The sequence below is a fragment of the Cydia pomonella genome, chromosome 1 (assembly GCF_033807575.1).
Source record: "Cydia pomonella isolate Wapato2018A chromosome 1, ilCydPomo1, whole genome shotgun sequence".
NCBI classification, from domain to species: domain Eukaryota; kingdom Metazoa; phylum Arthropoda; class Insecta; order Lepidoptera; family Tortricidae; genus Cydia; species Cydia pomonella.
Genome location: NC_084703.1, coordinates 22,293,671 through 22,309,890, shown reverse-complemented (window position 1 = coordinate 22,309,890; position 16,220 = coordinate 22,293,671). Strand labels below are relative to the sequence as shown.

The 16,220-nt window shown below is 37.1% G+C and overlaps 1 protein-coding gene across 3 annotated transcripts; it reads right to left on the bottom strand.

Moving 5' to 3' along the window:
* Positions 1-378: 378 nt before the first annotated feature.
* On the bottom strand, positions 379-15,289 carry LOC133517909 (uncharacterized). Of its 3 annotated transcripts, none has more exons than XM_061851408.1 (4): positions 15,144-15,289; positions 13,227-14,490; positions 10,422-12,282; positions 379-3,691 (listed from the first exon to the last, which is right to left on the bottom strand). In XM_061851408.1, exons 2-4 carry the CDS (start codon positions 14,318-14,320, stop codon positions 1,571-1,573), a joined length of 5,076 nt encoding a protein of 1,691 aa, XP_061707392.1. In that variant the 5' UTR covers positions 14,321-14,490; positions 15,144-15,289; the 3' UTR covers positions 379-1,570. The 3 variants fall into 3 exon arrangements, with proteins under 3 accessions (XP_061707392.1, XP_061707383.1, XP_061707376.1); XM_061851399.1 differs by lacking the exon at positions 15,144-15,289 and adding an exon at positions 14,811-14,970; XM_061851392.1 differs by lacking the exon at positions 15,144-15,289 and having other exon boundaries at positions 13,227-14,678.
* Positions 15,290-16,220: the final 931 nt, after the last annotated feature.

The window sequence follows — 16,220 nt, the reverse complement described above, 5'->3', positions numbered from 1 at the left end:
ATTTAAGCAGATCACTGTTGCAAGTATCGCAATAATACAAAAAACGTAATTTTAGTTACGCTTCAACGGATTAACGGTGCCCAGCTTTGTATTCCAGTGCCAGGGCTATAACCGTGAAAATCGAAGTTCGTCAATTGCGGAAATTTTTCTCGGTCACTCTAATTACGTCTTAGTGAGAGTAAAAGAGAAAGATCCCCGCAATTTGAGAATTTAGGTTTTCGCGGTAGGCCCCCAGTTTATATATTCCAGTAGCATTCCAGGCGCTGGATGCGAAAACTGGATTAGAATGCCACAGGAATAGACGTTTTAACCGGGCATTATGCGGGTTTTAGCAGTACTTTTACATCTCCTTACTCCCAAAAAATTACAAAAAAAAAGTATTTTTAATAACTTTATTGTTTTTTTTTACAAATACACATCAAAAAAGAACTTTACAAATGCATAAACATCAGCTGACACACTACTTTTACATCGATAAACAACTGTGGACTCTTAGACAAAAACATTATTTATTACGATTATGTATTCAATTGAATAATCCATTCCAGCACTGTTATAATACTTTTGATGGTGAAAATTATTTAATTATTATTTTTAAAGGATGACTCACGTTTGATCGGGCTGGGCCCGCCCGGAGTTTCCTGCGCTTACTTTTCTATGACAGATAAAAGATAACTGGTGATCACGTGATGCTTTCGGGGCTTTCCATGTAAGCGCCGGAAGCTCTGGCCCGGGCCCGGACCGGTCTAAGGTGAGTCAAGCTTTAATGGTAACAATCCCAGCGAAACTTTTATCGTGGTTTACATGTACGGGTACATGATGAATATAACCTTTTTATAGCATGACACTAATCACCACGGTTTATCTGGAAAGTTTAAAATAAATTATCGTACATGTGTCGTTTGCCTTAGTTAGTAAAAAATATTTAAAGTTATTAATTACTATACAGACAAATAATACTTATTTTTAAACCCCCCTCTATCCCACAGACGTTGATAGTTGACTAATATTGTTAACTGAAAAGTCGGCCTTTGTAGGCAATAGTTTTTGTCCTTATCATTGAATCTCCTTTTTTTATAGTACATTACGATACAAGTGCGAAAACTACTCGTGTCGATTTAAAACACTCCCTTCAGTCATGTTTTAATTTATTCGCCACTCGCTGCGAATTACCTATTCGCACATGTAACGTACAACGTTTTACAGTACATATGGCCCTTTAAACTTTCGACATAGTTACGTAATGTGCTAATTATCGCACTAGTGCGAGAAAGTTACGTCATATGTTGTACTGTAAAATGTCTTGTTTATTCGTTTTTACAGTTTTATAATTAAATTAATCGTTAATGCTATAATAAATACTTAAATAACGCTTAAACATTCGGTTGAGTAAGTAGTGGAAAGCTGGAAAGTCTGATTTGAACGAAATGCTACGACTTTACTAAAGTAATAATTATAATGTAAGTATTTATAATTATATAAGTATCTGGAACTTTAATCAGTATCATTTCTGAAATAATATTCCAAGACTGCCGTTGTACGTAATAAGTAATTATGTACAGTTGTTTGATCATTGTTTGCCGTCAGGAGGATTGAAAAACTCCCAGTGGTGGTGATGAATCGTGCGACTATCGCTAAGACCGAACATTATCAAACCAGCAATCAATACCAAAAATATGACTAGCGCCATTTGCACATCCTTCTTATCTTCAGTACCGCTAATGTACGAGACAAAGGAATTAAATATGTTCCTTATAGTTCTCGAAATAGAGTTGTGACAAACACGCAGAAAATTAGCTCCCGCTTCAGTTATCGTCGGTTCATGTGGTCTTACTGGAGCAGGCATGCGCCTTGGTGACGGGCGTGTCAGGGCTTCGTCAGAGCTGGACTCAGAATGCGGGGCAGCAGGCCTACGCTTCGCGCGCCGAGTTGGTGGTGGTGGCGATTGATGTTGAGCATCGTGAAATTCGGTAAAGGGTCTGTCTCTCAAAGCTGTAGGCCTATGGTAATAAGTAGCTGGAGGCATTGTCATATCTTGAAGATAAGAATACAAGAGAGGAGTTAAATCTGGGGGTGGGGGTCTCTGTGGAGGTGCAGTCGCTTCTTCTTCATTAGAATATTTAGGAGGCGGTGGTGGCGGCGAAGTTTGAACAGTAGAGGGCTGACTGCTTTCTGGGACCAATGTGTCACCGGCTGATTGATCGGTTTGTGTTTGTTCCTCTCTGCTCATTGGTCTTGGTAATTCATGCGCTGCTTGTGGTACGCTTGCACTTGTTGAAATTTCAGTAAATTTCTTAACTATTTCATCAATTACAGATTGTGAAAATTCAATGCCACTGACTGAGATGTGGCCTGATTTTGAATCTAACTCAGTTACTTGTAATGTCATACCTTCTATATCGGATACTAAAATCTTACTAGCTTGCAATTCTGAAACATTAAGTCGCCCCACATCTAAATCTCTCACCTGTAATCTTTGCGTTACTAGGTTATCCAGTTGCACATCTCTACTTGCTTCAGTGACCCTTTCGAGAGCTTGATCATCACTAGAAGGAACTGTTTTACGAGAGGTTCGAGTAATGTTTGTCACACTTTTTGGCCTAGGAAGCGGAGGTACGTCGGGAATATCGGCTTCATCGATGTCAATATGTTGTACTGTTAGGGACGCTTCAGTTAACATTTCTTCTCGTTCGTTTATTCTTGTTGGACTTGAAACGCGCCTTTCTACCAAAATTACTGTGGGAGACGTGCGGCCTATGTTGGATTTTGATAATTCAGAAATTTTTGGGTCCGAAATTTTGAACGATTTTTCAGATCTCGATGTAGGCCGGGAAATTCTAGGGCTTTCACCTATTTTGCTATGTGATTTACTTCTATAAGGCTCTTCATTCACAATATCTCTCAGGGAACTTGACATCGAAAAATCGAGATTTTCTTCCATCCCTAATTCAAAATCTATATCATCTGGAAGGGGATCTGTCTGAGTTGATACCTCGATCTCTACGACATCATCAATTTTCATGCCCTTATCAGTAAGTGTCAATGATTCTGGTCCAACATTAATATTACATCGATCTTCAAAACTGCTTTTATTACTTTTTGTTCGTTTTGGCCCCCTGGGTGGCCTTGGTGGTGGTGGGAGCGGTCTATCTTTCATTTTATTTACTACTTCACCTGAGATTAAATCTTTGTGAACTTCATCAAGTTGTGGTTCATCAATTTCGACATATTGCGTCAAATCACCACTTACTGAACGCTTAGAAAAGCTGTCCAAAGTCATAAGGCTCGTTGAGGATTTTTTCCGTGGTGGACGATCAGGTAAGCTTTTATCTACTGGTTGAACAGTGTAATATTTTCTCTCCGAACTATGACTTTTGCGACGTCTCACAGGTGGAGTTTTACTTAGGGATCGCCGAACACCTTTATTTGGCGCAGAAGCACTTTTATCAACGGTAGCATAGCCTGGACTTTCATGGCGAGCATGCTTATCAGATTCAATATAATCAGTGGGAAGCGCATGTGTGTCCATCGTTAATGATTCTGCTCCATGAGATGTCCGATCATCGTCACAGAGAGATGTGCCCCGAGAACTCCGCGAGCGGTTTCGTCGCGGCGGTAGTGGGCTACGGTCAGTTGCTGTGGTCTCAGTTTGAGGAACAACGTATTCATGTTCGGTTCTATACACGATTATCTGAAAAACACAAGAAGTATTTTTGTTTATATATAGGTAGGTATATATGTATGTAGATTTGTATATTAAACTGATACATTTATGGTTAAATATCATTCCTAAGGTCCTTAAGTTCTGTTATTTTAATGTTGTAACAAGTTACTGTTAAAAAAATTAGTGACACAAGTTCTTATTACTGACTGCACTTCTTCTTATTTGCATGTCTACCAAGTACTTCCTACTAAAACGGGTTTTTACGGTGACATATATGTTTATACAAACTAGCTTCTGCCCGCGATTAATATAAAAAATTTTTACAAAAAAAAGTAAACCGACTTCAAAAAGGATAAAATAAAATATGATCCTTTTTTAAGTATATGCGTAACTAACTGATATGTTTGAAGTCGGTGCCAAGCCAAATTTTGAAGCATACCATGATTTTGGTGCGACTCGATAAAGATGCGGCTATATAAGCATTTACAATACGTTGGATTGCCTTACACGACAGCAATGAACATAGTTTCTGTAGGTCCTTAAAAACCCACGGTCGAACCTTCTTAGCGCAGTCCATACTATGTTTGTCGGAATATTAGTATAAATCCAATGCGTTTATTTGCCGTCGTATTTTTTAATTTTTTTCAGCGTTATTTCCAGTCCCATATCCAGAGAACATCATTTCAAAATATAAAACAATTCAAGGACCGTCTACAGGGCTTGAAATTTTTACCTTCATGCCAAATTTTACCTAAATTGATTCAGATGTTTAGCCGTGAAAAGGTAAGAAAGGGACAGACAGAATTAATTCCACGTTTATAATACCTATTACTATAGTTGTAATGTGATTTATAGACATAAAGCTTATTATTTTTGACCAGTATTGTTACTATTTGGTTTGGCACCGACTTCAAACATCAGTTGATTACGCATATACTTAAAAAAGGATTATATTTTATTTTATCCTTTTTGAAGTCGGTTTACTTTTTTTATAAAAAGTTTTTATTGTTTTACCATTTTTAGTTTAAGGCATTGTTAAGAGCTTATGAGTATGAGATGATGCATGAATTAATATCACAATCACGTTTTACGATAAATTCGTTAACTTTAATAAATAGTCAGGATTTTCCTTGAGACCGCCTGGCAAATTGTTCCTGCCACTACTCTAAATCTTCCCTCAACCCTCCGATCGCTCAACCTCACAGCACATCAACCCCTGATCACTGAAAGCCTTGACCCTGAACCACCAAACCTTCAACCGCCATTCCCGAACCTCTCAACCCCAAACCAATTTAACTCCTAATCCTAACCCCCAATTCCTCAACTTCCAACCCCCAACCACTCATCTCCTACCCCCCGATTCCTCAACTCTCAACCCCCCAGTCCCCAACCCATCAACTCACCGCTCCTTTAAACCCCTAACCTCTCAAACCCTGACTCAAGTCCCCCAACCTCTGACCCCCGCCTACCTTCACCACCACCGTCTATGTCGTAAACCTCTCACACCTACCCCTCACCTCTTATTTCCAACACTACCTACATCAAATATCATAACACACCCAATTATAAGATGGAAGTTCCACATATCGCCCGTGATCTTTATAATCAGTAAACAGCCTTACCACGAGTTTGACACTGACATATTCGTTAGCGTAACTTTCTTTCTATGCATCTCGCTCGTACTGGAATCCTATTAGTGCGAGCGAGATGTATAGAAAGTAAGTTACGAACACGTTAGTGAATATGTAGAGTCGAACTCGTGGTAAGGCTACAGTTGCACTACATCAAGTTGGTAATTTTCGAGAGGAAATGCTTGAGCTGCTTAAGAATACAGTCGCATCACCATACATGTGCCTTTAAAAATTGAGGAGTTCCCTCAATTCCTCGTGGATTCCATTATCAGATCAGAATCAAAAACATTATGGGACCACCTTGGAGGTAACTCCTTTCAAACAAAAAAATAATTACTCAAATCGGACCACGGGTGTCGGAGTAATCGGTGCACATACTACCTTCAAAATATCATCATCATTATCATCAAAAAATCATCATCATCAGATCCACATCATCAAATTTCACGTTGGGGCAGGGAGGGTATAATGTGACCTCACGTGTATTTTTCTACATTGAACGAAATTAAGAAAAAATATCTACCACATTGGTTTCGTTAAACATAAATCATCACTTCGCACTTCAAAATAGCGAGTATTTTACGAAATTTTGGAGCGCATATAATAAATATAAGTACATCAAGTTCATAACAAAAATAGAAAAATAAACAAGCCTTATTATATACAATACTGTTTATCTTTATATTAGGTCGAATGAAAAATCTTCAAAAAAATACACGTCAGGTTATGTTGGGGACGGGAGGGGTAGTCAAGAACTTCACCAAGTATTATAAAGGAGGATGGGGTTTTAAAAAATTAGCTGAAAAAACCTCACTTGATTTATGCATGAGCCCTTGGCAACTAATCCCGAGAATTGGCGTAAGCACTAGTTTTTACGAAAGCGGCAGCCATCTGACCTTCCAACTCAGAGGGTAAACTAGGCCGAACTTAGGTTCAAATGAATTAGTTTATGATTTTCCGCCTTTTTAGGGTTCCGTAGTCCACTAGGAGCCATTATAGTTTCGCCATGTCCGTCTATCTGTCCGTACGTGGCTTTGCTCCGTGATCGTTAGGGCTAGGAAGCTGCAATTTGGCATGGATGGTATGGCACGGATTGTATCCATATGTGCTATACCACGTACGCCCTTGAGGGACAGAACATACGCAATGCGGCATAATTAAAAATACGTTTTATCGGTTTTAACATTCCTGACAACATACCAAAAACAACCTACGTAATTTGGTCGGGTTCATTGTTACCCACAACAACAAAAAACAAAAAAGCGGCCAAGTGCGAGTCGGACTCGCCCATGAAGGGTTCCATTTATGACGTATTATAAAAAACAACGGGTTGCACTCCAGGAGTGCCGGCAGAAGTGAAAACTTGAATATTAACGTTGTGCATTTTTGATATTTTGGTGAAATTGAGAAGCAGTTTTATAAAAAGAGATAATAAATTCTCTATTATACCTACGTAAATAAATCTGAGTTTGGAAGATATTTTGAAATGTGAATTTTAGTGTTAATATATAACATATATTGAGTAATTCATTAGACGTGAGAGGACTATAGCCTACACAATCAGCAAATGTTAATGAATAGTTCACCATCATATTAAGTAAAACAATTACGATTCTTCTTTGTTATTTAACTCTTTGGTAAGGAGAAATTTTGAGTATCTACAGTATACAATCATGGACACCCAACAACACAAAGATACAATACAACACAATTAACAAAGATTAAACCTCTTTAACCGTTATGATAGCACTTAGATTATGTAGAAAATAAAATGTCACACTTGAATGATCTACGATTTTTCAAAAGTAACCAGGCTTCGATGACATTCAATTTGCACGTCACCATGATGTCACGTATCCGTCTGACGAATATCTAATCTGACGGTCACGTGACACCTGACGCGAGTTTAACATTTTTTCCCCATCACAAAAAGTGCACAGCGCCGCTAAAGAAGTTTTTACTTCAAAAAACTACTTACTAGATCTCGTTCATACCATTTTTCGGTGGAAGTTTGCATAGTAATGTATATCATATATTTTTTTAGTTTTATCATTCTAATATTTTTGTCCATAGATACCCCACACGTAAGGGCTTGATTAATTTTTATTTAATTTAATGACGTATTAAAAAAAACTACTTCCTAGATCTCTTTCAAACCAATTTTCGGTGGAAGTTTGCATGGTAATGTACATCAAATATTTTTATTTTATTTTATCAGTCTCTTATTTTAGAAGTTATAGGGACACACACACACACACATTTTACCACTTTGGAAGTGTCTCTCGCGCAAACTATTCAGTTTAGAAAAAAAATGATATTAGAAACCTCAATATCATTTTTGAAGACCTATCTATCACACAAGTATGGGTTTGATAAAAAAATAAATTTGAGCTTCAGTTCTAAGTATGAGGAACCCCCAAAATTAATGTTTTTTTTTTCTATTTTTGTGTGAAAAATTTAATGTGGTTCATAGAATACATCTACTTACCAAGGTTGAACAGTGTAGTTCTTATAGTTTCGGAAAAAAGTGGTTGTGACATAAACGGCCAAACGGACGGACATGACTTAGGACAGAAAAAACATCACTTAGGACTTTTTAGAAGTAGGCAGAAAGGAAAAGTAAAAGCTCCGTAAGAGCATCTCGTTCGGTCATCTCCCCCCTCCCCCAATTCATCTTTATATTATTGTACCTCTATGTTTTTCGGTAACTCTGTTCACCAGTAATGGGATGGTATTGACTAATCCTGTGAAATAAGTCTTTGTCTTTATCATCAGTTTTTAGGGTTCCGTAGCCAAATGGCAAAAAACGGAACCTTTATAGATTCGTCATGTCCATCTGTCTGTCCGGTTATGTTACAGCCACTTTTTTCCGAAACTATAGGAACTATACTGTTCAAACTTGGTAAGTAGATGTATTCTATGAACCGCATTAAGATTTTCATACAAAAATAGAAAAAACAATAAATTTTGGGGGTTCCCCATACTTAGAACTGAAACTCAAACAAAAATTTTCATCAAAACCCATACGTGTGGGGTATCTATGGATAGGTCTTATAAATTAATATTAAGGTTTATATTGGTTTGAACGAAATATAGTAAGTAGTTTTTTTTTAATACGTCATATTTTTTTTGTTTTTTTCGCCAACCCATACGTGTGGGATATCTATGGATAGGTCTTTAAAAATAATATTGAGGTTTCTAATATCATTTTTTTCCAAAACTGAATAGTTTGCGCGAGAGACATTTCCAAAGTGGTAAAATGTGTGCCCCTCCCCCTGTAACTTCTAAAATAACAGAATGATAAATCTAAAAAAAAATATACGATATACATTACCATGCAAACTTCCACCCAAAATTGGTTTGAACGAGATCTAGTAAGTAGTTTTTTTTAATACGTCATAAATGGTACGGAACCCTTCATGGGCGAGTCCGACTCGCACTTGGTCGCTTTTTTATTAAACACTGGCAACATTTTACCATAAACAAGAGCCATTTTCATTGATTTTTGTTAGATTTAAATTGATTGGCGTCATACATCCCATGACTGTTAATAATAATAATATTGAAGCCAATTGCAGTATGTATAAATAATAAATAAATAAATATTATAGGACATTAGTACACAAATTGACTAAGTCCCACAGTAAGCTCAATAAGGCTTGTGTTGAGGGTACTTAGACAACGATATATATAATATATAAATATTTATAAATACTTAAATACATAGAAAACACCCATGACTCAGGAACAAATATCCATGCTCATCACACGAATAAATGCCCTTACCAGGATTTGAACCCGGGACCATCGGCTTCGTAGGCAGGGTCACTACCCACTAGGCCAAACTGGTCGTCAAATATATCTATAATTAAATTCGTCTAAAACATAAAGGACGAATAGGACATTCCATTTTTAACACATAGAGCGATAGGCATTTTGCAGGTGTCTGAGAAATATCAAAAATGCTCCAAATTTCTCTTAAATAGCTCATGATTGGTGCCGTTGTTTTTGGTATGTTGTCAGGATTGTTAAAATGTGTTTGTAATTTTGTCAAATTGCTTATGTTTTATCCCCCACGGGCGCACGCGGTATAGCCACTGACATAAATGTAGTATAGCACATCTATTACGATTCTACCATCTATGCCGCAAAACTATGGCGCAGTACAGCGCTATCTGTTTTGGACGTCATGCTAAGGGGCACGTTTTTAGGGTTCCGTAGTCAACTAGTTATAGTTTCGCCATGTCCGTCTGTCTGTCTGTCTGTCTATCCGAGGCTTTGCTCCGTGGTCGTTAGTGCTAGAAAGCTGAAATTTGGCATGGATATATAAATCAATAAAGCCGACAAAGTCGTACAATAAAATCTAAAAATTTAATTTTTTTAGGGTACCTCCCCTACAAGTAAAGTGGGGGTGAAATTTTTTTTTCGCTTCAACCCTAGAGTGTGGGGTATTGTTGGAAAGGTCTTTCAAAATAATAGGGGTTTTCAAGAAACATTTTTTGATAAAGTGAATTTATTCGGAGATAATCGCTCCGAAATAATAAAAAATGTGTCCCCCCCTCTAACTTTTGAACCATAGGTCCAAAAAATATGAAAAAAAATCGTGGAAGTAGAGCTTAAGAAATACATTAAATGAAAACTATAGCGGACATGATCAGTTTAGCTGTTTTTGAGTTATCGCAACTTACTTTAATTAGGTACTGTGATTTTGCAAATTTGCCTATTTGTTTAACTCGGGTGAAAGGTACCGTTTCATCCCTTGGCTAACAATTTACTATACTTTAAGCTCCAGTTTAGCTTATTGTGACGGAAGAGTAACTAAGGAACCCTACATTGAGCGTGGCCCGACATGCTCTTGGCCGGTTATTTACTTAGACTTTACCTTTCTATTACAATCAACTATCTTTGTTAATAACTAAATTTTTGTTAATGTCAAGTGAGTCAATTGTGCTAAAAAATAAATTGAAACCATCTCTATTACAATCAATTATCTTTGTTAATAACTAAATCTTTGGTAATGTTAAGTGAGTCAATTGTACTAAAAAATAAATTAAAACCGATTAATAGAATAATGGTACTTAAATATGAATTTGTTGTAAATATTAATTTTTAAAGTAAATACTCACGTCTTCATTTTGCAATGGGGACTCGTTCCATAATTCGGTTGTTGGGATATCTTTAAAATCATTCAGCGATGAATGTCGTAAGTCCCGCTTGCCGAATTTCTTTTTTCGTTGGGGTGGCATTGGCAAAGTTTGTGACTGGATTGGTATATCCTCTGGATATTGTATCACGTCATCGTTGGCATATTCGTGAATAGAACGTAACTCATTGGAAGGACCGAAGCTATGTTGAGTATCCATTTCAATCGGCTCATTGGCTTGCACATTGTTATTTGAATGAAGTTGTTCCTGGTCATCACATATACCTAACTCAATTTCCCTGAATTGCATATCATTTGTCATGTGCTCGTCAATATACTGAACGGTATCGATTTCTTCTTCCTTTTTCTTTCTTTTAGCTCGTGACGGACGTACAGGTGGGAATGTGTAATAGCCGTCATCTCTATCGTTTAAGTCCTCCGTTGAATAACGCATATCATCATCTAGCATAAGCTCCGGGTCAGCTTCTGGTTCATTGGCATAAATATTTTCATCGTTAACGCCGGAATTACTACCCATCAAAGCTAGCGCGTTTTTTGGAATTTTGAAGGCTTGTCGTATTTCGTCACTCAAGTATTCTCTTACTTGAATATTTTCACGAGATATCCCTCGCGGTCGTACAAAAAATTCGTCATTGTTTATTTCGTTTATAACATGAGAGTATTCTTCTTTTACCGGTGAATGTTGTTCTGTCGATAAATCTGCGGTATTGTCGTTTAAGTGCGATAGTTGCTCTTCATCTTGAATATACTGAGAATCTAATTTGTCAAAGTCGTATGTAGTTTCAAACTGTCGTCTTTCATCAACATCTGCATCAAAACTGTCAGTGGTGCCATATTCTCGTGGTTCACTAGGACTGTCTGGAATATAAGATGCAACTTGTGTTGGTTGTTTTTTCATTCGAGTAAATGTAAAAGTCGCAGGTGGGGTTTCCTCTCTATCTAAATCAGGAGATGATGAGGTTTTAGGTAATTCCTTTTTATTTTTTCTGTTAAATAACCTAGGATAGGTTTTAGCCTCGAATTCAACTGGGGGTGTATTTCTTACATCTGGAGTTGAACCAGTAATCGATGCTTCCGGTTTACTTGACTTTCTTCTCCCTAAGCTTGGAAAATTAATTTTTGCTTTGTCAGGCATTTTAAATTTAGGAAAATCAGGAACATTGAATTTTGGTCTTTCAGGTAGAGTAAATTTCTTTTTATCTCCAAAGGATAGTTTTTCAGACAAGTTTATCTTTTTGAACTTTGGCCGGTCCGGTAGGCTAAATTTTCTTTTATCGGGCAAAGTAAACTTGGGTCTATCAGGTAAAGTGAACTTCGGACGCTCAGGCATTTTAAATTTTGGACGTTCAGGCATATTCATTTTTGGTTTTTCCGGTATTTTCATACTTTGCAATTTTGTTTTTAATTTACCAGCCTGCGATTTTAATTTTCCAGCGCCTTCCTTGATACGTTGTTGTATTTTTACGTCAATGCCGTCAGTATTTTGACGACTGTCACGTTTTAAAGGTAAATTTTCTAAAGCTGAAGAGTCTACTTGACTTGTACTAATTTCACATTCAGTTCGTGACATAGTAGATGGCGTATTAACAAAGTATCTTTCTTCGATATCCTTTTGAAGTAATTCAGCGTTTAGAATGCCTTCATTTTCCTTATCATCGTGTTGTTCTTCTTCATCTGAAGGGTGTTGTAAATATTTACGTTCCAAAGATGTAGTACTAGATAATTCATCATCAGTTTTCACCAAAGAAGGCTTCGTTTCAGCATCGGGTGGCATAAAAACAATATTCGGAGGCGGTTTCTCGATGATTTCATATTCGTGATCACTGAAAATTAAATAATACACATATTATGTATCATACTAGGTATAATATCGATAACAAAATAATGTTGATTCGCATGGTATTAAAACCTATGGTAGAAAATGTATTATTCGCATAGCAGGAGTAACACAGTTAAATCGCAATAATCATACTTCATCGCAAACGGTTCCAGTTATATTTATATAACGTTGTCTACGCACACACGTCTCTTGAGTCATAATTAGGCCAACGATCGGCGCTCGTTTTAGCCGCAGCCGTCACCGGGCGAAATCCATTTAATATTATTTTAAATGTACTAAACGGACATAAATTATTATGACCGCAATGCTATATAAAACCTTACGCCAGTAGACTTACCTTTCATTTGAAATGAAATTACTCGCTCGCGACGTCGGCCTGGTTCCGATAGGATTTACCCGTTCAGGTAGTAAAGAATCACTTTGGAAAAACTGACAAGCACATCGTACGTCAGGTGTATAAACATGAACACTACCCTCTCTTGTAGGCCTCACAGGTTTTTCTAAAGGAGTCCCTCCCTCTGATGTCCATCTCCGAAGGTTACTCATTACTATAAACTACCGACAATAATATTGCAGAAGTTCATATCTAGTCATCGACTTCAAGAAAACCAAATAAGTTAAACCGGCATTTGTTGACCGGCAGTGACTCATTACGCGTTTATGAAAACCAGGCAGTAAATGAACTAATCACTGGCGTGAAAGCAGCCGCGAGCACGGATCACTGATGACAATTTCAAAGAGCTAAACTAATGTGCAGGAAGACTGTTCGGCCGAATCTATATATAACAAACCGTAAGGAGCGAGCGCGTTCGCTTTGCATGTGTCGAAACAGCTGTTATGTCACAATTACGTATGCAGCAAAAGAAAAATTATAAATAGGATACAATGTAAATTATTATATGAAATATAATATATATATATAGTTACCTGGAGGTTTTAGACCATTCCTTCTCAAAAATTTCAACGCCATTTTTTTTATTCAATTTTATTTGCGGGCTCGGAGTAGGAGAAGATTCAATAGGCACTGGAGCTTGTTCATGACTTGATTCTAATATGTCATCGTCAAAAATTTCTGTAATGGTGATGTTGGGTGAATCGTTCTTTGGTCTTGTCTCTTCTAACTGATTTTGAAATATTTCATCGACATTAGGCTCATCTGGATCCATTTCTTCGTCTAAAATTACAGCTTCTTTATTTGAATCTCTTATTTTATGCAATTTTTCCATTACATGTTCATCCGATGTTAAGGAAGCTTCATCTTCCATTACTAAACTAGGGTCCTGTGAAGCTAAAGATTTTCTTTCTAAAAAGCTCTCATTTTCTTTATTGTTACATTCACGTTCTGTTTCTATATCGGGAGAAAAATGAAGGGATTTGTCTCGATCTTGACTTTTTGATTCTTCTATGTCCTCGTAAATATGTTCTTTCTTTTTTCTTGGAGGAGGGGTATCGACACTCATTGTTTTACTCATTTCGTCTGAATCGCCAAGTTTAATTGCGCTAAATTTTTGTCTCCGCACTGCTCCCGGAGAAGATTTTAACTGCCTTATTTCCTGTCCTTCTTTATGTTTTTTACGCTTAGGTAATGGAGATTTTTCGCCTTCATGCTTCTCAAGTTTGTTCAGAGTTTTGTCAGCCAAATGTTTGATTTTATTTACTAAGGGATGGCAACATTTTGTTTTTTCTCTGGTTTCTGTGACCCCAATATAAACGTCTGGTACTCGTCGTTTTAGAATTCCTTTTGGGGAAACATTTTTAGGCGCACTAATAGGGGCTTCTAAATGAGAATTTGATGGACTTTCTGACTGTCTACATATGAAAGCATTCATTGCTTGATTGACTGCATCATCCTCAGAATCTAAAGATACTTCTTTTGAAAAGTTTGGTATGTGCACGCCTTCATCTTCCCCTTCATCGCCGTGTTTACGGCTGCTTCCAGGCGAAGAGTCAAGGTTAAGAATCTTTTGACCACCTCCATCAACAGGCGAATGGGTTCGTGAACGTGAGAATTCACGAGACATACTTCTTCGTGGTGTTGTTTCTCTTATGATATCCTCTGCGGTAATTTCGCCTTCTAATGGCGGCTTCAGAAGATGTGTCCAGGGGTAATGTCCCAATTCACGATCTCTTCGCAAGTCGTCCCATTGGTATTCATTTATTGGCTCTCGCGAATTTCCCTTTTTCTCTTTATCTGGCGACAATTTAGATTCCATATGTATAATAGTTAAATATCAAAGATATTCACAAAACACATAAGTGAAGCTTTGCTGGATAAGAACAACTAAGTAGATTGTGGTTTGATCGTGATAGTAACAGAGTTACTTAATAGTTTGTTTGCGGACCCAGCAAAGTTTCCACTTTTCACCGTTAAACTAAGAACACTACATTTCGTTTGAGACTGAGCCTCTGCAAATGAAAACACGTTGAATTTGCGTGGGTTCGTGTGGAAATAGGTGTGAATAAGTAGCGTGCAGTGTAACAAATTATTTTGGACTACTGCCGCGGCTTTACCTTGATTCAATCCGAGCACTTTCACTACCGAACCACCATCCTTGGTGTTTGTTTACTTTTGCGTGGATTCACTAAATGTTGATTATGTTTTTTTTTTTCATATAAAAAGAGATCTGTGACCTGTACAAAATCTCAGTTCAACTGGGCGAAGCGTTGTGGTGCGTGCAAGCGCGCTAAATATAAGATTGAGCATGAATTTATTTTTGGGAAGCATTTCGCGTCATCAGTAAAACTATAAAGCCCAGACAACGTTTTATAGGAGCCGACTGAAGGTTTGTAACCAGAGATGAATAATTTGAACAGGTAAAACTTAATTTAATAATAAATACATACCCCTGTAGCAAACCAGTGGCTGTATTACTATTTAATACCGATGCAAGATTGCTACTGTCCCTTGACCGAAGTCCAAATAGTTACGTATCGACTCGTAGCTCTGTTCACTGCGTGACTATTTCATTAACGAGTTGAAATATACTGTATCTCTAAACTGAATGTTGATTTGCGTACAGTTCGTAAAATAAATGTCTATACTTATGGTGAAGTATACAATATAATTATATATATACACTGTACTTAGTGCAGGGAAACATTTACCCAACCCAACGGGTGATAACAAAAAAATGAGAATGATTTTTTGTAGACTTATAAACAAGGGGCCTTATTCGAGATGCACAACTGTCAAATTTCGCGTCCACATCAAATCAACACTTGATTCTATCGCATGTTGATTGTATCAAGTGTTGATTCTATCAACTGTGGATATTATCATTTGGAACAATCAAAACTCATTCATAGAAAAAATAATCAAACAAAAATCAACTTTGTTTATTAATACTATAAAGTTTGAAATGGCTCTGAACTCGAAGTGGTTCGGTTTGATTTGATTGTCACCTGACTGTGGATTGCTAATGTCAAATTTTGACAAGTGTTGATTTTATTGCTAGACTTTTTTGTCCATGGGCTTGGGCACCATCTTGGATTTTTTGACGTACGACAGGGAATACCCTTCCTTTCCTACAATATATGGCATAGAGTAAAGCGTCTTTTTTTTTTAAACATAAGTTTACAGGAATCAGCGACATCTTGTATTCGATAGGATAAGTAATGCGCTATGAACAATGCGGCGGCGAGTAGTGAAACTGTACCTGGCAACGTCAATCAATTAAAAAGTGACCACACAGTTGATGGTCGATAAAGGCGATTATTAATTGAATTTTAACGACAATAAAGAACTATTGACATGCGATCTTTTTGTTGAACCCACACCTACACATCGAATAATGCTCGCTCCACATATTCTCCTATAAACGCTCAAAATTGTAAAAAAAAATGATGCAATTTACTCCGCACCCAGTCTCAAGTTGCTTCTAAACCACGTTCACGAACCAAGTTGTAACCTAACACATCTGT

What these genes read in the sequence shown, in the direction of transcription:
- LOC133517909 (XM_061851392.1), bottom strand. Translation starts at nt 14,512, where the DNA reads ATGGAATCTAAATTGTCGCCAGATAAAGAGAAAAAGGGAAATTCGCGA. An exon ending in GAATGGTCTAAAACCTCCAG is followed by an intron (nt 12,283 to 13,226) that starts GTAACTATATAT and finishes TTTAATTTTCAG; the next exon opens with TGATCACGAATATGAAATCA. An exon ending in CCCCATTGCAAAATGAAGAC is followed by an intron (nt 3,692 to 10,421) that starts GTGAGTATTTAC and finishes TGTGTTTTTCAG; the next exon opens with ATAATCGTGTATAGAACCGA.